We start from the raw sequence: 26,320 nt of genomic DNA, 5'->3' as shown, positions 1-26,320 counted from the left end.
CAGTTGCCTGTTTATACATTGAGCAGACACAGAGCAGCTTTGGCATTAATTTGGAAACTCTGGCCACCTGAGGAATGTAACTCCAATACTCTCTCTTCTTTCTACTGTGGTCGGGCCTTCAACAACTCCTGAGGGAAATATGTGTCTCTTTACCAGTTAAATACTTAACTTTGCTCACCATGTAGTAGCTAACTTTGTCTGTTTGGTTTTTGGTGCTGAACAGGTAACGTATGGTGGGTTTATCAGAGTTTCTCACTGAAAATAACCTCCTTTTGATTTTGTAAATATGCTAATGAGAGTGGTGATACTGAACCAAAACTGTAAAGTTGTGGGACATAAAACCAAAACAATGAGCTGAAAGATGCTAAAAACCCTCCTAGAGTTGAGGTGAGCTACAGAGTTGGGTAATAAGTGACAGTGAACCTTGTCGGTCATGGTATGACCGACAAGGTTCGCTCAAACTCACTCATTCATTGTTAAAATGAAAATATTTATCAGAGCAGCTACAAAGCCAAAACATGAACATCATCATCTTAAACTGACACAAGACACCAGGCAAGTACTGAGGTGTTTAATAAATAACAGCATGAACAACACAACAATAACAACAACAACAACAACAACATTAAAAGCTTGAATTCATTTTGTATATATACACATACTGTATATATTTTCATATTTGACTGTATAAACCATAAATATGACATGCAGTCCTCATAACTTAAAACAACCAGGACTTCTCGACTCGGACTGAGGTAGGGTCAGGGGCCAAGGGGTTGGATAGATGGAGTTGTTTGTGTGTGTGTGTGTGTATGTTTGGAGGTGGGTAAGAGTATTACAGTATTGGCAATAAAGCTGCAGTGGCTGTTTAGTAGAAATGTGTGTGCTTGATTCATTGTTCAGTGGTCAGGAGTCGTCCTCCCCAGTCAGTGCCCCAGTCGTCCCGCCCACGACTTCCTGCTGAGAACACACACACATGCAGCGTTGATGCGGATGAAACGCCAGGCTGTCCGTTCGTTGTGGATGGTCAGGGCGCTTACGAATATGTGTGTGTTGGTGCAGTAGGAGTTCCAGTGGCGGCTGTCGATGCCGAGACAGCCCGAGTTGCCTGATCTGGAGCCCTGTTTGCCCCCCCGTCCCCCCGGCCTTCCCCCATTTGCAGCTCCAGAGCCTCTGTGCGTGGGGGATCGGCAGGTGGTTTCGTAGAAGAACTGTTTCTTCACCACGTTGTTGATTGTAACATTGGGCAGCACTGTCACCTCATTCCCAGCTATGTCTGTGGCTCGTGTCAGGTTGCCTACCCAGGTATTTATGCTGTCACATACTGAGTACTCCCCTCGGTGCATGGTGTGCGATCCTGCTCTGCGCCTTACCCTCACCCCCCTCACCCCTTCAGTGTCAAAGCCCTCACCATCCAGGGCGTCATGTGATGGGGCCACCTCGCTGAAGACAACACGGGGCGAGGACCGGTAACGTCTCTTGGAGAAGAGCTTGGGGTCCACTACTGGGGCGGAAAGGTCAGAGGGGGAATCTGACTTAGAGTGCCCGGTGACAGGGCACCTATCTTGGGTATGTGAAGCTGCCCGATGGGGCCTCTTGGTCCTATGGTGGCTGGTCCTATGATGCTCCTGTGAAGAATGGTGACCAGAAAGGTGGTCCCCCGCTGCTGTTTGCTGCTGTCCTGCTCTGTGATTGGCTGCCGTCTGCTGTCCTACTTTGTGGTTGGCTGCCCCGGCGCACCGGGCCAATCCACCTCCCATGTTCAGTACAGCCTGGACGCCGATCAGGAGGAGCAGGACCAGTGGTGACGACCTCATGGGCACACGTCCTGAGATGAAAAAAAGAAGTTCACATTTTGGGCTTCTATATCATATTTATACTAAAAGAATACCACAGAAACATGATGCTCTACTGTTCCGTGATTTTTTTTTCTCTTTGAATTCTGAGTTAAAAATCTTTCTTTAAAAAGAAAAAATCTTTTTTTCTCAAGTGACTGCATTACGCTTCCATAAAATACCAAACATTTTCTGTGTTAAATGTAATGACTTGCTTTCTGACTTTCTAACACATAGGTCAAACAAATTATCTAATTTGATGACATGTCTTAGGACTCTGAAAACTCGAGATGGGCATTTATCAGCCATTAATAAAACAAACAAAAAAGGTACATTTAATAAAGTAGTACCAAAGTACTACATAAGTACTAGTATTTTTTAGGTACCTTTGCATTGTTGTAGCATTTCAATCTCATGTAACTTTCTACTCCTAGAACTTGTTGCTTTTCCTTTAAATTAGGCCATTTTATTTAAATGTGATTAAGTAAATTGATTTAGCCCATGATCTGCATTTAGTACTTTTACTTTCAGTACTTCAGTTCAGATTGCACTTACATACTTTTACATAAGTGACATTTTAAATGCTAGACTTTACTAATAACAGAGTATTTTTATAGTCTGGTAGGCTATTTTTTTTTTTTTTTTTACTTCAGTAAAGGATCTAAATACTTCCTTCAGCACTTGAATTGGCTGATTTTTTGCAATAAACGTCACAATGATTGGCTCATTCAAACGCAGTAACGTCCAATCACATTAACGCAGGTGCACAGCGCGGGGCACTCAATGTCTGCTGTTTGCGCTCGTGTCAACACCGTTTGCTGTTCGGTCTCGTTTGGATTACTTGAACAAGGAGTAACCCGAAACAATCGCGGTGCGTCACGTGTCAACTGTTGCGCGCGATGGTTAGCTAGTTGTTTAACAGTCAGTTAAGGTAGGCCTGCAGACAAAGTTTGGACAGAAGGTTGGAGGACGTTTTCCGGGTTCACTGGAGGACCGAGACAACTCTGTCAGAGGACTCGTCACCATGCCTGCGTCTAAAGCTAAGTGCCTGCTGTTGCGCTGCTTTTGCTGTTATTCATTGGCAGTGACTTTGCGTGTGTTGGCTCAGTGCAAGCTGTGTTTGGTTGGCTATGGCTGCAGTGTTGTTGGCTTTGAGACTCGCTGCTTTGCTGTTGCTGTTCAATGTGTGATGAATGAGTGAATTATTGGCTCCTACATGCTTGCTTTGATGCTGTGCTTTTACTGTCCAGTTTGTTAATCTGTGCAGAATGAATGAATGAATGAATGAGCGGTTAGCATTCATGGCTCCTGCATGCTTGCATGTGATGCTCTGCTGTTTTGGCTGTTTATTTTGCTATGCTGCAGAATCTGTGGATCAATTTTCAGTCTTTGTCGCAATGTTTATATGTACTTGCAATTCATGATGTGTGTTTATTTGCATTGGTATTGCTTATGTTTGCCTTGCTGCTATTTGCCAAAGAGATCATTCTGATTACTCCCTTGTGGACTGCTGGGCTCACTACAATTTAGCTTTTCACTAGAGAATGCTTTACTGGCATTTGATATTTCTGAGTAAATTGACCTTTTAAAGGCTAAGTGGTTATTTTGGAGAATATTCTCAGATTAACTGATAAAGCAATAGATGCAGCCAAGCGTAATTGCATCATCAAGTAGCAAGCTGTAATTTTATTATTGGTATTGTCTTACAGATCTAGTTGAGCAGAGTTTTCTGTCTGTGAAGTGCTTTGGTTGAGAAACAAATGTTGAGCACATCCAGCTTTGTGTGTTGCTGGTTTCTGGTGGTTTGTGTTTGTGTACCTGTGGAATGTGTCCAGTTGAAGTGGGAGCCCCTGTGGACTCTAGAGCCAGACTCCAGTGCAGGCCGGGCCCCTCATGCCTGCCATCTGGACCCCCTGAACCACAGCTCTGTAACAAAACGCATACAGACCAAACACTTAACTTAAATGCATTTTACAATCCAGCTCCTCAAATGCAGTATTCTGTCAATATTTTGGCTAAAAAACCCAGTTACTGTTTCAAATAATAGGCTACTTGCAATTAAATGAATACGTCTGCCTTTAAATTGTGCAACAAAAATACGAAGACAAAAGAAAAACAGCAATTAAAACACCAAAACACTAAAAAAAAATTTAAAAAAAAAGACACAGAAGAAACCATTTTTGTCATACAGCTTTATGTTCTTATCCTCCTCTGACCATAACAAACTTGAGCATACTGTTATTCAAGTAGTAAGTGAGGAAGCTAGACTTCTGCACCTCCTCTTGGCTTTGCTTTTTAGACTTTGGAAAATGTAGCCTGTGACAGGTCATTGCAGAGAGGGCATTCCATTTGGTGTTTCTACAAATACAGATATGCGTACATGTCCCTTCATGTGGTGAAATCCTGATTCAGAAAATCCTGCAGAAAAGGCTTTTCCAATATTGGCAACAACTACCATCACTGCACCAACCCAAAAAAGATTTTGTTTTTTAAAAGAGTCTAAGACAGTCTGACAGTAAATGAAATAAATCATGTGAATCGTTTCAGAGATGGGGAGAAGATTTTGCCTTATGTTAGCCATAGCTGAAGACTTATGCTTGTGGTTTCAAGTTCACATTCCTGTAGCTAATGTTAGCAGGAGCCTTGGATCATAGATGGTCATCTCAAAAAGCTTCACAGGCCCACAAGTTTGATCAAACAAACAAACAAAAAAACCACTCAGCAATCCTCATAGAATTGCAACAAAATAACAGCATCAGGAGTACAATCATGATCGACACGATTTCAACAAAAGACTAGTACTCTTTCAAGGTATGAAGCGTGGTCATATGCCCATGCTCATGGTGGGAGGGGCGTATGACAGAGAGGAGAGAGCTGCAGGAGGGGGCTGTATTTTAAAATCTTTGCTTTTTTTAACCATTCCCAGAAAACTGAACTAAATCAGACCTAGTTCCCAGGTAACAGAAAAGATAACAAAACTAAGCTAATTTCCTGTCCTTGAGATAGGAAATAGCACAAAGGCCTACTTTCTGTTTTTCATGCAGACATATCGTTCAGTTTCACTAGTGCGAGTCAAACTCTCATCTCTCTTCCCTTGACACCTATTGCTCTCAGACGTGCACAGTTTACCATTATCTGACCTTATCTCATGCAAAGTACACACACACACTCACCATGTTTAACTCTTAGAGCTTAGACTTTCCTTAAGTTGGAATGTGCGGCATTTCACACCTCATTAAATGCTGCATATATATTGAGCATAAAGTACTCCAACATGCATCATTAATTGAGGATATGCTCAAACTCACACACATACAAACAGCGTCTGCATGCGCCATTCGTGCACATGCAGGAATGCATGTAAGGTTGTTTTTATGAATAGTTTGCATGCTTAGATGCCGTGATGAGTATGAATACACACACCTGCTCTCACACAAACACTCAGAAGGTCACTGAGGTGTGTTGAAACTGGCACGTCAGTATTTGTGACTTATCGGCAATGTTCTGTGAAATCCACCTTGCTGGTACGTTGTTGGAATACCGCAGTTTATTAGTGGTGTAAATATTTAGCTCAACGTGTTGTTAATTTTACAACCTTGTTGTGAGCATCCTGGCTGGATATAAAAAAGCGTAGGAAGTGATAACTGATTTCTGGTTATGTTTGCAAGGATGAAACATGATCTCGGTCTTATTTAATCTTTTGTGGCACACGGGTCTTCTAGATGAATGGCAGTGAAATCCTCCCAGTGTTGTACACACACAGTAATAACCAGAAGAGGTCAGTGTTGCCTGCGTTGCCTGTAGAGCCCAGAATTCCTATACTACTTGAAGCAGCTGAGAGATATCAAAATGTCACTGGCCCCGTTCCCGCTGGAAACAGCAACTGAGACGCATGAGAGAAGTTTAGCATCTTAAATCACTTCTCAGGTATTTTCTCACAAGAAAGAAAGCTCTAGAGATTTCTGCTGTTTGTACAATGTTTTCTGTACTTGTTTGTCTGTGAGGCAGTAGTGGAGAGTGACTAAGTTGTACATGCACTATATTTTAAGGGAATAATACTTTTATTTGAGCATTGATAATACTCTATACTTATTTTCTACGACCTTACGTCTACTCCAACACATTCATGTAGTTACTTGTAAAGATTTTCAAGACAGTATTGTGGTTTTTTTTTTTGTTGTTTTTTACATATATCCTAATGAGATATGTTATATTGGTACACAATTGCTACTTTATTGAATATTAGGGTTTTATTATACTGCAGATTAAATGACCTAAAAGCATGTAAATATTTACCTTAAAACAGGCATAATATTAATGCTGTTTTACATGTTAATTCATGCATCATAATATTCCGATCATATAAAGCTTTGTGACTCTAATGAGTAGTTTTACCTTTTGCAAATAAATCTTATGCTCTTTTACAAGTAAAATCTTTCAGGGGGACTACTTCCAACTCATACATGTTATTTCTATTGTCTTAAAGTTAAAAAAAATATTGGTAAATGTAAAGAAATCTCTCCCAAATCCCCAAACTAGAGTGCTAAAACTCAAATGTATGATGTCATCTGTATAAAGGCTGGGGCTGCTGCACTGACAATGAATTGGGAAAGATATTGTAGATAACACTGAGTGCACCCAGGGGATATTCTGAGTATATTGGCACATTTTCTGTTTTAGAAGTAAGAACATTACAATATAATACAGCTCATTTGGCTATTAAAAAAAAGGAACAAACATTTTATGGGTATTTAAGTTTGAGACCTACTTCTTTGGTTTTGTGAGAGAGTAGCTCATGATCACAAATATTGTTTTAACTTTCTGTGGAAATAGCATATTGGGATTCTAAATTGAGTTGGTATTCCCCTTCAAATTTAACATGTTATAAAATAGCTTTATATTGTGATATTTATTTTACTTAAACAATAGTTCAAATACTTATTCAGCCACTACAGCAGGGTCACTTTGGCAACTGTTAAATATTTAAGCAAATCTTGGAAGACGGAGTGAGCTATTGTTTGAGACTTTTAAAAAATGGACCTGCTAGTGATACCTATTGGCTTCAGTATACACCATCAAACACACGCACGCCCACACACTCACACACATATGGAGCTGGTCCAAACAGGCAGTGAGCTGATTGATCCCGGCTGACGGGCAGCTCACTATTTACATGGCCCAGGGTGAGCCTGGAGGATCCTAATGTTAAAAATATGTGGCTTGTGTTTAATGCCAGCGGAGCCAGCGTAAACACTGCAGCAGCAGAGCACAGGGGTCAGAGCGGTTTGGAGAGCACCTCTGACTTATGGGATTACTTCAGCACTGGATGAGAATCTGTCTGGCTATCCCTCCGTCCCCCCTCACACAAATACTGTATGTAAAATAATAAACAAGCACCACCATACAAGCTCATGAGATGCTCCCGCGGTTTGGATGTGCGCCCAATGCTGTTTGTTTGTGTTATAGTTTCGCGGTTTCTCTTCCAGAAGTCGTGCTGACAGGGCCTGGAATAGAAAATGTGAGATGAAATGGATTTTTACATGCTAACATACATCCTATATGAAACTGTTAGGGTTTGAGGGGCATCCATGTGGTACTGATAAAACAGGAAGTCTTAGTGTTCTGTGTGAGGTTCCCTGCACTTTGACGTGCACAGGACAGTGAGCTGTTTTCCTCTTTAGTATCCAAGCAGAAAAAAAATCAGATAAACACACATGGGAGATGCCGTGTAGACAGTCCTGCTCAAATAATGACAAAGGTATTCCAAAACTGTTTAGGAAAATACCACAGAAATGACAGACACAATATGGTTCATATTTCGAAACATACTGTATTAATACACACTGGTACAAACAAAGCAGTTGTTGGCTATATGCTTTTATGATTCATGCTTTGTACAGTTTGCACCGAGGAGGATGTTTATGAGAAGTGACTCTGTAACTTGCCCCATGTGGCTTATAGCGTCCGCTGCTCAAAGGAGGTTCCCTTTCTCACAATAGGCTGATTTCTTAGCCAAACTGTAAATGAAGACCATCTATGTTTGAGTCATCTATCACTTTCAAATGCTACAGTGTCATGAGCGTTCGAGGCATCACATTGCACTACCTGGTTAAACAAGTTGATGAAAGTATGTGCGGAAAGAGGAGATCAGTTATAGCTGCGAGGTTGTGACCTGGAAAACCAATCATCAGTCGGAATGAGAGAGAAACACTTCAGACGGAGACTAATTACTTAGCCGGAGGCAGTGGAGCTCAGCCACACATTTACTGGTACTGACTATGCAGTGTTAGCCAGTAACACATTTTCACTTAGTCTGCAAGATGCTCCATTGATTAGACTCTGCAACCTGAAAGCTGCCAAATGACTGCATGTGGTTACACTGCAGCGTGTTGACTGTGATACAGTGACAACAAGGCAGGTGGGCCAAAGCATGAGCAGCTTTGGAGAGCGTTGCCTGCCATCATTCGGAGGTTAGTTTACAGGGGTCTCTTCCTATCAGTGTGATGCATTAGTCATTAGATACAAGTCCTTGTTAAAAGATGCGCAGGAGCGGCACGTCAACAGTCCTCTCGCACAAACACACACCTCTCTGAGAGCGATGACAACAGCATCAGATTATGAGGGGGTGAGAAAGAGAGACTGACAGCTGCTGAGATGGAGAGAAAGGCGACAGAGAGAGGGTGATGCAGAGGAAAACAGATGAAGGTAAACAGTGTTTCTGTGTCTCTCATCAAGTACGTGTAGTGCAGTTCCTCCTGCTGTCATCCACTGGAAATAATTATCAAGTGGAATGACTGCCAGGTCAACTTGCTCTCTCTTCCCTTTTACATGCATCCAAGACATTTATTTCCACTCAAGAAATAGTATCTATTGCTCATTAATCAGTGCTTGAAAATGCAACAGCTTGTAAGGATCAGTATTGGAGGACTAATGCAAGATTTGGGGAATGTTTAATTTGAAATTAAACACTTGAGTTAAGATGGAGGGTTGCAACACAGTTCACATGTGCATCAGATTCCTTTTGCACTTTACAGAGACACACTCACAATTGCAATGCCTCCGAATCTTGTCTGGCTACCGTTTCAATCACCGTAGTAATCGAAGCTTGTCATCTACGGAAAGACAATCTGCTCGTCACAGTTTAGACAAGCCGTGTCGTGAAACTAATGCAACAGCCAAGATAATGTCATGAATCAAGTTCTTTGTCACGCAGAATTATGACATGCAGCGTCTGTTAAAAGCATAATGAAGTTGAACTCTTCAAGCATTCTTGAGAGGCTGTCAGTGAGGCACATGGCACATGACAGTCAGGAAAAATATAGCTAAAATGAACTTTGGAAAATGTTGGATTTTTTTTTAAAGCCATATAATAAGTAGAAAATAATTAAAATGATGCAATGTTTATAACAGGTGTTACACTTTTGCATTTACACACCCCTAATTGTATTGTAAAAGTATTGTAGAGATAAGATTTAATATAAATTCAGTTGTGAAGAATACATTTCAAATTGTTTAAGGTTACACAGAAAGGATGTTTTTTGTCAGTCATTCTTCAGTTAAACATTTCAGTACAATTTACTGTAATTCACATCAGATTGCTTTGGTTTTTTCATTTTAGACAATTTTAAAAATCCAAATCTGGAAAATTGAGCCAGTGAAGCCTGTTGTACATTTAAATCACTAGTACAAGGATGTATACATTATGGTTCCTGCTAATGGTTCTCAAACACATCAAAACATGGCAGATAGCACTGTGGTTACAGGTGAAACAGCCCATTAGTGGTACTTCTCAACACATTTGTGTCTTAATCTGCATGTTGCTTCTCGTGGGGAAAATGGATTCACTGAAGAATTTCAGTTTTATTTATTTTTTTAAGTGTTTTTCATTAGATTTTTTTTAAATGTCTAAATCGATATAATTCAAATGCGAAGCTGAAAAGTATTTGCTGTTTTTATTTTGGTAATGTATGAGTTACGTGAAGTCATTTTATTGTGCATATACATTTTAGTCGGTAAGGCTTATTTAATATTACCTTCAGAGCAGTGCTTCACTGTAAAATTATTTACCAATGAGACCATAAAAAAGTTACTAGTTTGTTTAACGGAGGTGTATGATAAAACTTTTTCACGTATTACAAAACTTGCGATGCATATCAAAACGGCTTTATTGAATAGTATCAAATCTGGAGATATGCGTTTTGTCCCAGCTTTAATAGTTTTCATTACATGTGGGCAGAAAAAAACCTAAAAGGGAAGTCTTTTTGACTTTCTAGACATGTGATGGTTGTAATCTGAGAAGCAGAGATGAAAGAGATCAGCGTCTGCCCTGTCCTTTCCACTCGTCTTCATGTTTAAAAGACATTTGCTGTGAGGCACCTGTTGTGCATCAGGGATACTTCAAACAGTAAACTCTGCTGCTCTGGCCTCAGGACACAGGAAGAGAGTGACAGGCACACACAACCTGTTAAAGCACTTGACTCCTCAGTGCAATGACAAATGATGCAAAATATGCAGAACAAAAGAACATTTACTGTACTAACTGTTATAGTCTGAACTGACCAACTGCTGCAATATTGAGAAAAAGAACATATGTGCAGTTCTTTACATCAGCTCGTATTAGCTTGATGGGTTTACTGGGTGCAGCAATAAAAATATGCCTGGCACGTACAACACACAGGTAAACGTGTTTCCAACTTTCCCGAAAAACAAGTACCTTTCAAAAGACTGACCTTTGATTCAACTTAGCTCGCTGATACTGGCAGACACACCGACGCAGGTACTGAACGTTTCCCAGCCCAGATACACACTGCCAACAAAACCTCTGAAATATATCTGTGGCATCAGGTTTTATCATCAACCGGTTCAAACAACTTTATAATCAACTCAAGAAAAAAAAGTCAAATACAGACTTTTTGATGTAAACCACTTTCGCAGTGTTATTACGGGTAAAGTGTGCATAACTGTTGGCGCCTGTAGTATTTAATATATGCCACCATTTTTACACAAGTGTTTCTTTTGATCAGCTGTGGTGAAAGAAAAGCTTTTATATCTGTTCAGGGCATCTTGAGAGTATCAGGGAAGCAGGGAGCCAAGGTATGAAAACTAAAAGGAACAGACTCTGGCAATGAGCCAGCGTCGTCATCCTGCCGTTTCGTGACTTTCTCTGGTTCTCTTTCTTTCTGTCTGTCAGTCTTTCTCTCATTTATCCAGGTTCTCCCTTTCTGCTCCTGGAATCTGACCTATTGTTCGTCTTTTCTCTCATGGTTAAAAGCCAGCGGTAACATCCTGCAGACACCGCCGTTTCTGTGTCTAACAGTGATAACAGATTTCAACACTGTGCAAGAGCATGTGTGCAGGTGCAGAGCACTCCGATCCTCTCTATCACTGCCTTGTGTTTTGGGAAAATTACTATTATTAAATTACTATTACTACTAACTATTTTGTGATTGCATTCATAGACGCTCTCACTGGAGGATCTGACCCCCCCCTCCCTCGTCTGTCTTCTAATTTGGCTGTCTCAAACTGAGACTGTATTTGTTTTGTTTTTTTTTGTTTTGTGTGGGCTACAAATAATTGGCTACTGCTTCAGAAGCTGTAAAAGAATATCTCTAAAGACATGCCAAAAAGCCAGACAATAGGATTTCAATTAGCATTCCCAGTGGAAAGATTTTTTCTTGGGACTGGGATAATTAAAACAGTTGGCCTCATGTCTACATATGGCTCCACTTTTACTCTTTTTTTTGCTGATGCACACTGTCCAAGAAAAGTAGATGTCAAAATGTTGAGTCAGAGGGAAACAGTGTGCCGATGAAGTTAAAACCTTCTAAAATTGTCCCACAAACCTGTCAGACAATAGATGCAATAAAATGTGTTTGAATTTAAAGTCACCATACACTTAACATCGTCCTTTCTCTTTGATGTATCATGGCTCCATTCCTGTCCAAGACACTGAAGCACAGTTCCAGGAACCACAGGCTTTAAGTTTGGCATAAACTGTATCTCTTTAGCTGAGAATTTGCACGTCTTCAGCAGTGCATAATGCTACATGTGGTTAAATTTCCATGTCGGCTCTTGGCACAGTATTTGTACCAGAGTTGTTTTTTATTTGCAGGGGCAGCCCTGAGACAAAGCAGAGACACGTCTAACAATGTAACCTTAGCCTTTCCCTGTTGTCGCACATTGTCCTGTACAGCAAGTCGATCAGTGATTCATCATAATAGAAAGATTGAATCCTTGTGTTTGTGAAAGAATTCCAAAATAAATAACATCTTAGCTGAGAGCGAAAATTCAACATAATTGCATTTGGAAGAAAGGGATGAGTAGCAAGTAGAAACCATAAACTCAAACAATGCAGTTCTTTGTGCACCAACAAATATCAGTGTTTTGTTTTGTTTTGTTTGTTTAATAATGTGGTTTCTAGCACGTTCCTGATTTAAAAAAAAAATTTAAAAAATGCCTGTTTTGTAATACAAATGTCTCTGGAGATGTTCATGAAAAGGTGGGCTGTATGTTGTGCATGCATTTAGAAAAGCATTTAAATGTATTTGGTAAAAAGGCCCTGTGACAAAGTGAGTGAGCTCATTCCTCCAGCAATGCAATTGGCTTGAAGTGTCTGTGGACTGATATCCCAAGGCATGTTCACATTAAAGTCAAAAATCAAGGGAATAGTGCTGCTTGTTTGACACTGGTCAACATATTAGATCCATTCTGGTATTCCCTGCCGTACTTAACAGTGTTATAACAAAGGTGGTACCTGCATCTGCATGTTGACAAGGTCAGTGATTTGTATTGTAAAATTCAAAAACGCAAGTAATATGTTTTATGTCCACCAAAAGTTTAACACAGCTCAGGTCACAGTTCAACAAATTTGAACTTTCTGCACATTGCAGAGCCATCCAAACATACCACATATATACAATAAGGAAAGGTGCATTTTTTGATGTGATCATGCATTAACACTTTGTTTCTGACAAAACTGCTTTCATTCTTTAATTCTACCTTTAAAAGGTCTTTACAGACAATAGAACTCACTTACCAATATCTTCCTAAGTTTCTTCTTGCATCTTTTTCTTCAGAAAAGTCTGTTCATGACATGTTCTTAAATGGCAGAACTATTTGGACCTGTGTTTTCATAATGATGAATCCCTTTATCCTCGGAAATTGAAAGCGCATGGCAGTTAATAATCATAAGAATAGGGAAGCACCCCACCACTCTGCATACATGCAACTGCAGGGCTGTGTGCAAACACAGAAATTTGAAAAGGAAAGTCGAGAGAGAGGAATACCCAAATGAAAGTCTAAAGAGGATGGAGCACCAGACTCCAGACTAGGGATGGGCATTTCAAGGAACTTCCATATTTAAGTACCTGCATGAACTTCTTACACAGTAAAAAAAAAACCCAAAATCAAATGTAATTTGCAGTGATTATTCTAAACATTGAACGAATACTGATGTCAAAAACGAGTACTCAAGCATTCAGGCCAGTAAAAACTTCAATAGTTCTGATGTGGAGGTTCTTCTCTGCAGGAAGTGAATGCCAAATTGGCCTTTTTAGCAGCGTTACTCGATATACAATCACACATAAAAACACCGCATAGGATGCTTTTAATTGTTCAGTGAACTGAATATAAAATATTGCCAGAAACAGGTCTGCATCGGGCCTCTAAATGACATGATCAATCACTAATTATTGGATGGCATGATTCCCAATAAACATAATTGATGTGAAATGAAGTGTGATAGTGGTTATTTTAAAAGTCCATATTTTTTTGTAAAATGATAAAAAATAATTATTTAAAAAACCTGTTAAATATATTGTAATTAAAATTCTATAATATTATACAACTAGCGAATATCAGAATCTTTGTCAAAACTGTAAAAGTGGGTTTTAACAAGTAATTCCTTCTTAAGAACGATGAATGAGGGACAATGACTTTCAGTGCTGTGATGCTGTTTTCGATGTCCTTACAATGAACCCTCGGCTGCTGTCATGGACCCCAACAAAACTCCAGGCATGAGGTTATTTTGGCAATAAGGCAGAACTGCAGCCAGAGAACCGTGGCTGTGTTAGTAAAAGGTCTTCTGTCCCCGCTTTTATTTCCCCTCCCTGCAACCAGGCCCATCCCCAGTTAACCCACCCTCTCCCCACACTGGACCAGCAGACGTGGGAGGCCAGTCCTCCAAGGCCTTGAAGGCAGGATGAACACAATGATTAACATGTTTTCCAGACCCCTCGTTTTTATGACCTTGACATTCAGCAATCTTCTCATGACAAGTGGTTAATCTTTTGGCATGGCCGCAGTAATAACTCCCCTTTCCTGGTGAGAATCTAACATCCCAGAGCGGAGCACTAAGAGGAGGAGGCCCACATGCCTGTCTGGCTGAGGAGAGATGTAGACAGAGGGATGGAGAGGAAGGAATCAGAGACATCAAGGGATGGGGAGAGGCAACAAGTAATGGAGGGCGGGATACAGATGGGCAATGACATGTCTTGGGATTTTCACAAATAAAGGAGCATGTGATACAAAGAAGCAGAGAAAGGAAGTATAATGTTTTAGGGGAGCAGAAATGGAGAGAAAGAGGAGTTCAAGGACAGGGAAGGGGGGAAGAATTAAGACCACATGGAGTTACAAAGAGTTGAGGAGTCAGAGGCACATGACGTTTTATTACTTGATCTTTGTTTCCAATAGCTTTAACAGGAAATATCATTTCTCCTCTTTCTGCTCCAGCAGACAGAAAACCAACTGTCTTCGAGGTGTTTTAGCTCATGTTGCTTATTTACTCTCAGGGCATCCACCCGAGCAGAACTTCAAAAATGATGTCCAAACAGAGGTTCATTCGTGTCGATACTAATCCTCCCAGAGAGTACAGCCATATCAGCATGTATGTGAGTGCTAACACGGATGAGGTGAAATAAATCTTTTTCTGATAAAAATCACTGACTAATGTTAGAATGAGTCATTCAGTTCATCATCTGTGTGATTTGATTCATCTTACAATCTGATATCTGTGCTTTTGAATGCGTTTTTCACAGCTCTTAACCTTGCCAAAATCAAGCATATAGATTTGTAGGTGACAGTTTCACTGCATGCTGTCAAAACAGCAAAACAAAGCGCACGTCAATGAGTCACCCAGGTACATTTTCTACAGACCATAAAGTGAAACGTGGGCGTAAATAGACAGATGTGCTCACTCAGGCACCCAAGGTTTTCCATTACGTCCCACTGCGCGTCTGGTGCCATCAGCATGGGTGTGGGCCCATAGAGGCAAAATAGGTATATGTTGCGTCAGACATTAAGATATGCATGTACGGTATTCTTTTAATGAAAGTATGTGCTACACAATAAGCATATAAATAGCCTACTTTTCACATCTGAAGCTGAGCTGGAGAGGAGAGCTAATTAATGAAATAATGCTTCTGTTATGATAATGAGCTAATTTTAACAAAATGGGTGTAGACTGCAACAGAGAGGCTTTTGCAGCGCAGTGAAAGTGCTGTAGCTGCTGTCTAACATTGAGCCTGGCCTTCCATTTTAAATTGGTGTAACATGGAATTGATTTGTTATATTTAATTCAATTTTCTTTTGGCCTGGTTGTTTGGGTTGAACAGTCAGTCAGCCAGTACGGCACCTGTGAAGCATGTAGAGATTAAATATCTCACTCCAGGATACTGAGGCACAATAGGTTAAGACCTCACTCTCATGTCATGCAGTCGTAAAGTGTCATTATGCATAACTGACAGCCCCTTTGCAGTAACCACAAATTGTAATTTTATTTGACTTTTATTTTGGTCATGCTAATGGCATAGCTCACTGGAAAGCAATATTGGTCTGCTGGTGGGTCGAGACTAGAAGATCTCAACTGCCTTAAAATTTTGTGCAGAAATTTCTGGTCTCGGGAGGATGAATTCTGCTTAGATCGTTCTTTTCTGTAGGGCCACCACTACATTGAAGTTTTTCTTATCATGTGAAATATCCCAACATCTAACCACCAATTCTTTAATTTATCTCCAAATACCTGCAAAACTAATAACATTTTCATTATCCTCTTCTGTACTCTGCATTAAGTGCTGATTATTGACTCCTTGCATACTAACATGTTTGCACTAAAATATTACCATAGTAGGATCAGTTATCATGAGAGGGGGGACCAAGTAATTGTTTTTCAAATCCCAAGTCCCAAGTCTTTGTACTCAAGTCCCAAGTCAAGACAGGCAAACCTGGAATCAAGTCATAAATCAAGACTGAAAAGTCCCAAGTCCTAAACTTTGAGTTTTGAGTCCCAAACAAGTCATAATGAGCTGTTTTAATGCCATGTTAACAACTGGGTGATAACATTAGATAAGCATTAGCTTGCTCTGTTAATATTAGCCTGAAATTATCCTTCTTTGTACAACTTCAATGATATACAAAGTTGGAAGTTGGCATTTTTATTTAGCTTTCAACCTGCACGTTTTGCATATTGCAATAAGTATTTTGTTGGCCACCGTGTAGTTTTTATAATTGAATTACCTTTGTCCTTAATTGTTGATTAATGAAGTCAAAGGTAATTAATTGATTTGTGGCACACTTTTTATATACCATAGTTTTGAATCTTTAGGCCTGGGGGAAGGTATCAAGTATTTTCAAGTCAAAAGGCGGAAGTTAAACTGTCACAAGTCACTAGTGCTAAAGGGATAGTTCAGGATTTTTGAAGTGCGGCTGCATGAGATGCTTATTTATAGTTAGTGTATTACATGCATAGCTGGCGGTCGATGCACCCCACAGTTTAGCATTACCATGCAATACAGAGGCGTTGATATCAAAACAGGTTTTAGCCACTCAAATTGCCTACCTAAAAAAAAATACAATATCTGTCTAAGTAGACGCTGTATTGAGTGTTTTCTACATAAAGTCGGATTGTGTAACAGCTGCTAACAGCACTTTCTGACCCAAACAGCTGACTGGCGGCAGATGGGAAATGTAGTGCCACAGGAAAAGGCAGTGTGATGGTGAGTTAAAGCGGTGAAAATACGCTGAATATAGCGCCCTCTTAGACTGATATTAATTGTTTTAGGTAGACCTTTTTTAAGGTGGCTAAAGTTTGTTTTGATACCATCCCGTGTTGGATGCGCACCCTGTCTATTCCTGCAAACTGGGAGCGCACTGACCACCAGCTGCTGTATGTAATATCGTAATTATCTCATACAGCTGCACTTCAAAACCCCCAAAGTATCCGTTTGAATTTCAAACAAGTTTGCAAGTTTTTTTCATGTTGTCAAGTCTGAAGTCATCAAATTTGTGATTTGAGTCTGAGACTTGTGATTATCATCAATAACTTAATGTCTGCATGTTACCATTATGGAAACCGCTTTGTGTGTTCTTTATTGAATCATACAAAACAGACTAATACAATCCACTCTGTTGTACTGTTACAGAGTACCTTGTCAGGACTCTACTGAATCCTCAGACCAGTTTAAAAATGTGATGTTGTCGTCACTCCCAGCGTTTGTTTGATTACATTCTCACCCCTCTCACTAAAGACTTGACCCGACCATTTTCTATTCTGTGTGGTCTCCACATTGTTCTGTCATCTCTCTCTCTCTCTGCTTCCCTATCTCCCTCAGTCCATATCTCCCTCCCCTCCCTCCCTCTCTGTCTTTCCCCCTCCAGCTGATGTCAACCACCTGTCTGCGTGGGACCTCCCAGGCCCATCCTCTGTCTGTTAGCAGCATGCCATGTTCAGTGTGTGAGCCGAGTTATGGTGAAAGAGATAGAGTGGCTACTTTCCAGTCTGTCTGTGTATGTGTTTGTGTGTGTATGTGACCTGCAGCAGGAGGTTGAGATGAATTAATATTTACCGTGGAGCTTGATGCATGGGCTCAGCAGAGACTCCAGCATAGAGAAATGGCTTCCTACAGCGTCATCCTCCCCAAAACTCTTCATGACGTGCCATTAATCCTCAAGTTCTAACTAAAACAAAACTTGATTAAAAAGGTTTGTTTGAAGACAGAGCTGCTTGTAATGTCCTTCACGCCTCTGTAGTTTTTTGGGATCCTGTCTGGCTAAAACAACTAGAATGACGGCTTATTAATTTCAGCTCATCGTTTAGGGGACCATACTGTTATGACTAGCCAGTGGCTCATCCTTCTGCATGCTGTGCATTCCCAAATCGGCATAATCCAAATAAGTGCATAATAAGTGGCTTCTCATGTATCCTTGGGGCTAAGGTGTGTGTGATGAGTATCCAACACAAACACACATATACATATACACGTACACACATGCGCATTGCTCATACACATGTAGAAACCACATTCCTTTGATGCTGGCGTGGTTTATGTATCTATTTCTCTACTTTCTTTCTTACAGTAAACCTCATCTCTCTCAGCACACAGGAAATTGTGGCTAAAAAAACATTTCTAGCAAAGCATCTGATGGCAAATGCTAACTGTATCTGATTTGAGGCTTTGGAGTGAATTTGAAAATTTGAAGTATTCCTTGCTCTGTTGATGGCAAGGAGTGAGAGTTTCATGTCCGGACAAGCTAAAGTCAACCTACTATTCGGGATAAAGTGGTAGGAAAGTGAGAGTGAGACGGTGTCATCACTTGAATCCAAAAGTACACACTCACACATAAAAAGGGGCTGGGATGAAACACCAGACTTGCACTAAGTCAACAGATTAAGACCACAACATTGTTATTCTAGCTGCAGGAATATCCGTGGTAATTTGGTGATTTATCGACTACTGTGTGTTTGGGCTGCGTGCACATGCTTGAGAGACGAGTGAGCCATAACTAAACGTCATAGAGGCATTTAATGTGGAATGAGAAGGCATGTCTGCACATTTAGTTGCCATTTTTTGGAAGCATATACAGTGCATACACACACGCACATGTGCGTGGACATAGAAACAGAAATGGGCAAACATAAACCCTTTGATGAAGCACCTGTGGAAATCAGATCTTCAGCACAATGACTGACTTGCATTAACAGTCCTGGATTCAGTTTTCAATGTATAGAGAAGTCCAAACACAGGAGTGCATTATTCTTTTTTGTACAGTGCTGAAAACCAGGTCCATATGGGGGAAAAGGGTGCCGGGACAAAAGAATCTCCTTGTGTCTGACAACAATTCTGTCCAAATCCAGTAAGTTTCAAATGTCAAACAACATTAGCTGTGATTTCTGTTGGATCAGTTTTCTCCCAAACATTGTGAGAAGTTGTTTGTAAAGGAACCGTCAACAAGAATTACTGCAAAGACCACCTCTGGAGGTGACATCACATTTCCGTATTTTCCACTCTGCTCCTGTGCTACATGGCTCAGAATCCTGACCTGCTGCGACCTCCAGATCCTCGTTTTCCTCCACAAACACAGACATAACCCCGGTGCCCGAACTCTGACCTGTTGCCTCTCCCACTGATTTCAGACAGAACACTTCAGCTGGTTCGCTTTACACCAGATGTTCTTTCCTTTGTCCGTGCACTGACCTGTGCCAGACTGCGGCTTTAGTGAACCAAAAGAGAACCAAAGGAGGGCCTGGTGTTGTGTTTTGACCCGTTAATTATCATCTTCTCATTTTTCCCAAACAGGGGATCTTTGTTCTGGATGTTCAAACATCACCTATTTCTCACAGACAGAAAAAGATTCTTCCTTTTGCTTAATTATATGTTTTGTTCGAAAGGTAAATTCATACATTTAAAGTGTAAAATGACACAAGATAACAAGAGACAAAAACTGTCTGTTTCAAGTAATTCACTGTTTCAAGCAATTTAATTCCACATTGTGCTTATATTTTGACAAAAATGTGAGTTAAAATGTAGAGCCTGACTGATACCAGATTTGTGAGTCTGATGCCGATACCTATATTGGGGGTTAAACAAATTTGATATTGATCTGCTGATATTATATTTCTGTGTAAATATGCAATGCAATTATTCCTAAGATAGTGTTGTCAAATACTCGTGACAAAGCTTTGTAATGGAAGCAGGATAGTTTACACAGTTTAATAATGAATTTTATTGACAAAAATGACATCATTGCTCTGACACAGGCTGACAATTTCATTGGGAATTTGGTAGTTCTAAATGACTCTTTTTCTGCATTATGCTCTGTTAAAAATAAACTTTTTGTATTATGCTTATTGGACAATGTACAAGCGGATACAATATATCTCTTATGGGCCAATATTGGCCATTAAAATTGGATTACTGATATTTCAGTCAGACTCTATTAAAATGCTTGACAGACATCTGACTGTGGCACAAAAAGCCTTATAGCTGGAGGCAAAAACATAAAATTACAAAAAAAAAAAATTCAGGGATCCACTGATTTATCCGCTGAACATTGGTATCAGCTGATATTCATCTGTTGACTGAGATCAGCCTATCTGCAAATGAGATGGCAACAACCGATGTCAGTTGCCGAAGTTTTTCTGTCGTGTCACATCAATTTTGCACAGACTATAAAGTGGGACTAACTGCCACAAACTATTAATAAGCAGGTAGGCGTACAAGAAGATTAAAATGACTGTTTAGCAAATCAACTGGATAGTGCTGCTTAAACTAATAATATCTGGGAGGTAGAAACATGCGAGGAAAGAAATCATCAGTTGTGTGCACTTTTCTGGATATAGCATTTAGTGAACGAGTAACAGCATCCCATGCATCATTTTTTTTTTTTGTTTTTTTTTCAACCGTTTATGACACTAAATATGACAGCTTATTTGGCGTTCATTTCCTGCAGAAGTACCTTCAGAGTGTGGTGCTCCTACTTTTATTTTGGGCATTCTTTACTTAAAGTAATACCGTTTAAGTGCCCCCTGGCGAGGCTCCATCGGGTGACACAAACTGATGCAAAAGATGTCATCCAACAGAGTTACGCAGGCTCTCAAGGCAGTTGCCCAAACTACAGGTTGTACTTCCTCATTTTTGTATTCCCCACCACCCGTGCAAAAAGTATACAAGTAGATCAAGAGACAGACTCCTTTCCCACCTCAAATGTTTTTTAGAAACGCATTTTAGTGCCATGCACTGATCACATATAAACCAAGATTCGTCACAGGGACGCCAAGTGCCATTATTTTTTTATCATACAAATTATTATTTCACAAATACAAATGAAACTTTTGGTAGCTGACTAGACTACTATAATCAATTACTTTTTCAATCCACTGGATACTGGATGGATTTTTCTGCAGTTAAAATGACTGAAGTGTGATGAATAGACTATAAATTTTATCTTATTGGATTAAACAGATATTGACAAAGTTCTCCATTGGTGAGATTATTTACAGTTCAAAATAGGTACTAAATCGTAATATATTTTATTTGCAATGCTCACCATATTGCAGTATGTTTTAAATTGCAATGGTATTGTATCATGACTTATGTATCATTGTAATATCATGTCGTGGGGCCTCTGGTAATTCCTACCCCTAGTTCTTATGACATACTAAGTCTAGTGGTAGAGTGACAACAAGGAATTTTTGGTCTGCGACAAATGACCTGCATAAAGTGTCTTCTAGTACTTCAGTGTGCCACAAGACATTACAATACTGACAATCTAGTCACGTCACATAACTCCAGTCATTACTGGTGTAAAAAAACTATTTTACTCTCTATGTTAGGCAAGTGCTTGTCTAACAGTCCTGTTATTTTTCCCTGCATTAAACTATAGCAGATACCAATCAAAGATACTTTGTCAGTGAAGTGGGTTTAAAAATGAAATCAGTATTTGTAAATTCCATATAGGACATACTAAGCTTGCTAAAAAAAATTCACAACGCAGATCCTCATCCCAAAAACAATAATGTTTGTGATATACCCTGGGAGGTTGTGTTAATGTGAAAGGAAAAACGCTGCAGGGCCATTGGAATAAATTTTTATGGAATTTGTGTTTGAAGTCGGACTTTAGGGGTTGGTGTGGTTGGCTTTCGGCCCTCGGGTTAAATAGCCACGGTTAAAACGACAGTCCAGGTGTGCTGTCGCAGCCTCTCCCAGCCCAGGTGTCCTATACAACACTGCAGTCTAGACGGCTCACACCATTCCATCCGTTATGTGTTTAGGGGGTGGAGTTGCTTCCTCTCATAATCTGACTGAGTACAATTTCATAAACTTGCTTGCCTGTTAAGATGATGGCATTGTTTCACATCTCTACAATGAGAGCAGCAAACAAAGCCACTAACTTCAAATACATCTTGAAATCTGACAGTACTGTGTAGACTATTGAGACATTTTTATCAAGTGCAACTTCTATTTATCAGATACTTGCAATTGTATGACGAAGAACATTTTGGAGAGAAAGATAGGACTTTAATTGATCAATGCACACATATACTTGCGTTTTCATGTCATAAATACTGACTCTTGAGATTAAACTAGAATTAAGTACACAATCTTCCAAGCTACTATAGAATGATGAACAAATCTATCAGCCACTGCCTCCATCCAGGCTGCACTTAATGAAAGATGTATGGATAAGTGATTATGTCAGTGTGCTTTAAATAGTATCTAAATGCATTTAGTTTTTGGCCTCATGGCTTTCATCTTGATGTAGAAGGGGTCAGCATCAAGACGGGTTGGACTGAGGTTTAGACAACAAAACTTCCTTAGTTATGGTTAGGAAAAGATTGCAGATATCGCTGAATGATGCACTGTGCTTTGCGTGGCACAAACTCAGCCTTAAAGTGTTGCTAAAGAGCACTCAGCTCTGTTGCTGTTTGTTTATGTCAAACGCTGGTCCTCTGGGTCAAAAACTTATATTCTGAACACAATTTTTTTCCTTTGATGATGAAGGCATGTCCTGCCATACTGTACTCTGCTCATAACCATAATATTAACCAATCTCACACCTCATGCCTCAACGAACCAACCCAATCACGAAGGCAACAAGCACTAGCCAATCAGAGGCAGAGTAGGGTGGTTTGAGCCTTTGCCATCCTTGGAAAAAAAATGGTAATTTGGGACAGTGTAATTGTCTACCTGGTTCACTGCTTCCTGTTGGCTGCTGGAGAGAGCACACTTATTGGTTGTTGAAAATGTTCACATCATTGGACCTCGCTGTTTGCATGAACCAAGATTGAAAAAAACTTGTTTGATTTTGTTAAAATGTCAGGACAAGAAAGACTAAGACAGCTCTAGCTTAATTTTATGACCACCTTACACCACACAATTGGGATCATGGGAGCACGCCACAACTCTAGCAAAATTCTCATGATTTTATTCCAACATTGGAAATTTGTCTGCAACACTTGAATCACTTGAAAAGTCTTTGGGATAAGTTCAGCATAAGTTGCACAATATGCATGGGAAATTCAAGACTGCAAAGGATACACAATATTAACAATCATTGACTGCATGTAACATTATGACAACCATTCAGCATTCTTGCTTGGGTAAATAACCCAACTGTAAAAAAAACACATTTGGGGCTTTTTTTTATCAGTGACTGTTGGGTAAATATGTTGGGTTGGTGCTTTAAACTAATGCATTAGTAACTATTCAATTAGTTCAATGTGTTCCAATAGCTGTTGTAGGTTTTTATGTACCTAACTGTAAAGTGTAACACTTTTTTCTCTTTCACTCACACACTTATGCATACATACACAAACATGCTTGCACACACACACATACATGCACACATAGGTGCTAACATAGAGAAAGCTGTAATTCAGCTTCAAAGGGAAACCTGAGAGGGTCATGAATAATCACAGACATCTTTGTCTGCAGGGGAAAACAGCACTGTCCATCTGCCCTCCATACACATTTACACACACACACACACACACACACACACACACACACACACACACACACACACACACACACACACACACACACACACTAGTTTAAATGGCTTAGACTGTTGCCATTGGGTGTTCTTCCAGGTTTGAACAATAAATAGAGGTTGACCATTTCCATTTTAAACTCCAGTTTAAGTTGCAGATATCATCCCTGTTTGCAAAAAGAAATCACCTAAGTTGAAATTCATTGTTAACATGAATATGGAATAAAGGTGGGAAAACTGCAGCTGAAGCTCTATCACAGATTTTGGTCTCCAATCTCCTGGATCATTCTGTGACTGACGGACAAGTGAGTCAGCAGCAGAGCTAAGATATTTGTAAACAGACAAACTCAAATGCAGATTACAAGCCAGACACAGGAAGTTGGCTAAATGTTGGTTTAAAACAGACCAGAGTTCATTTTAACCCTTTTAAGGCTGACAAGCTTGCAAAATGTTAGGAAGTGCACAGTAGATCTACTATATCAAGTGGTAGGCATACTCTATGTTTGGTGATTTACCATTCACAGCTCTGTTGCTGTTTCAGGCCCTTATTTGGCTGCCAGTCAGTGCCAACGTCACAATGATGGCAGAATAATTACAGTGAAACATTTTATTGGCTTTATATAGAAACGCTCTCCTTCTAGATGGCTTTAACGTATGTAAAAAGTCTGTGGGTGCCTTCAGTAGACCAACAAAAATACAATGTATTTGTATTTTCTCAATTTTGTAGAGTTGTTCTGATGCCATTAATAGAATCAGAAATGCCCCCAAAAGTGCCTAAAATATAGGGTTCAGTATTGGCAAGTACATAATAAACCTTTGCTGCTCTAAAATTTTTGCTGTGCAGCCTTTCGGCACATACTGTTAAATTGTAAATGGTCTAACATCAGCCGTTAGTAAAATATAAGGAATTTGGCAGTTTCTAAGGTGTTCATTCTGTATCTATCTATCTATCTATCTATCTATGGGTTTAACTGGAGCCATGCCATACAGCAGTGATAGCAATCATTTTAAATCTCCTCTTTTTTTTTTTTTTTTTTTAATACAATCGTATTGAATCAATTGTGGAAGTTCAAGTATTGGAATCGATATCGAACATTTTGGTTGATTTCTTTTTTTCCTTAAAATAGTGCACGACATTTCATTTATAAACCATTTTTAGAAAGCCACACAAATATATAAGCATTTCCATTTTTGTTGAACTTTTGGACAATGTGCTCCCAACTACCCTGTGTTACCCACATGGACAAAGTAGAGTATCTGTTGAGATGTCATGTAAGATATATGGCTGGACTGCTGCAGCTTTCTCTTTCCACTTCCTCTGTGGACCAACAGAGAGGTGATGAAAACTCAGTCGGCTCCCCTCCGGCACACACTGGCAGCAAAACTGAAGCTCGTAAACAATTTAGAACATTTATTTTTGAACAGGACAGAGCACCTTTCTCTTGAGAGAGCTTTACTCTCTGGCCTGCACTGACAGCTTTGATAAGTTTTCTTATCCGACACAGATGTATATATACACACTCACACAGAATGCTGTGGTAGTAGATAGTGTACAGATGTGTGTGTGTGTGTAACAAAAATATGAGCTGATTTATTTGTGAATTTTTTTAAACCTCAGCCACATTTACTCCTTCAGATTCAAACAAAATCAAAATATCACAACAGGTCTAACATGGCTCACTAAATTACTGCACCTATGGGACACCGTTGAAGACTTCGGTGTGTTTGTTTGTGTGCGTAAATGTTGGTGACATTCCTCCCCTGTCAAAGCCTGAAAGGAATTCCCTGGTAGGAGTGGCAGGCATGAGGTCTGTGTTCAGCACACACATTTGGACACAAATATACATATCACAGTGTAAAACATTGATCCGCTGCAAGACCCTTACAACCACCAGGCCCCACCCAGATGTAAGGATAACCTCGGTAACATACTTCATGTCGGACATTGGAGCTCATCAGAATCTACAAGTCCTTTAAGGGTTGTGTAACATGAGCAGAGAGAAAGATAGATAGAAAAAGACAGGGAGAGAGAGACAGAGAGAGAGAGAGAGAGAGACAGAATATAAGGGAGAGAAAGAATGAAGGTAACCTGATGTCCCAGGAGTTTTTTGAACAGTGAACTGGTTCCCATTGAAGTTTGGAGAACCCCTTTTTTTTCTAATCCTCACCTCTATTCTTTATTTCTCTCTATACCGTCTCCTCTTCCATTCGCTTTTTCCATCTGTATATACCTGGAAAATTACTGTTTGACTGATTTTTTTTTTTTTAAAGAACTGAGCCAACACAAACTTTATCACCCAACTAAACTTTTCTTGTGTGTGGTAGTCAGCTGGAATTTTTTCCCCCCTATGGAGGACTTAACTGGCTGCTGCTGAGCTCAATCTCAATTCAGAGGCTTCACTTTCACTTAATGACAGGTAAAGAGAAAACTTCTGAGAGAGACTCTTCTCCTCTCTCTTCCATCTCTCCATTTCCTCTCTATATGAACACACACCTAACACATTAACACCACGTTTAATTAGAGTTTTAAAAAGAACAAGGTCGGACTTACCACCCTGTTACTGCTCCTGCTCTGCTCTTCCCCACTGAGCGAAAACTTCACGATGAACTCTGCTATATTCCACCTCACTCTCTCCAGGCTGAGGGCAGAATTATCCCAATCTCCAAATCCCGCTCCTGCTTTTAAAGCTGTGAATCCAGGTCTCTGGCCATCCACTTCT

General features: G+C 39.9%; 1 protein-coding gene across 1 annotated transcript; it reads right to left on the bottom strand.

Annotated features, from left to right (window-relative positions):
* Positions 1-627: 627 nt before the first annotated feature.
* On the bottom strand, positions 628-26,320 carry ngfa (nerve growth factor a (beta polypeptide)). Its single transcript, XM_042492409.1, has 3 exons — positions 26,152-26,320; positions 3,654-3,761; positions 628-1,828 (listed from the first exon to the last, which is right to left on the bottom strand). Exon 3 carries the CDS (start codon positions 1,815-1,817, stop codon positions 927-929), a length of 891 nt encoding a protein of 296 aa, XP_042348343.1. The 5' UTR covers positions 1,818-1,828; positions 3,654-3,761; positions 26,152-26,320; the 3' UTR covers positions 628-926.

Source organism: Plectropomus leopardus, chromosome 8 (assembly GCF_008729295.1).
Source record: "Plectropomus leopardus isolate mb chromosome 8, YSFRI_Pleo_2.0, whole genome shotgun sequence".
Taxonomy (NCBI): domain Eukaryota; kingdom Metazoa; phylum Chordata; class Actinopteri; order Perciformes; family Serranidae; genus Plectropomus; species Plectropomus leopardus.
This window is presented reverse-complemented; position numbering and strand designations above follow the sequence as displayed.

What these genes read in the sequence shown, in the direction of transcription:
- ngfa (XM_042492409.1), bottom strand. Translation starts at nt 1,817, where the DNA reads ATGAGGTCGTCACCACTGGTCCTGCTCCTCCTGATCGGCGTCCAGGCT.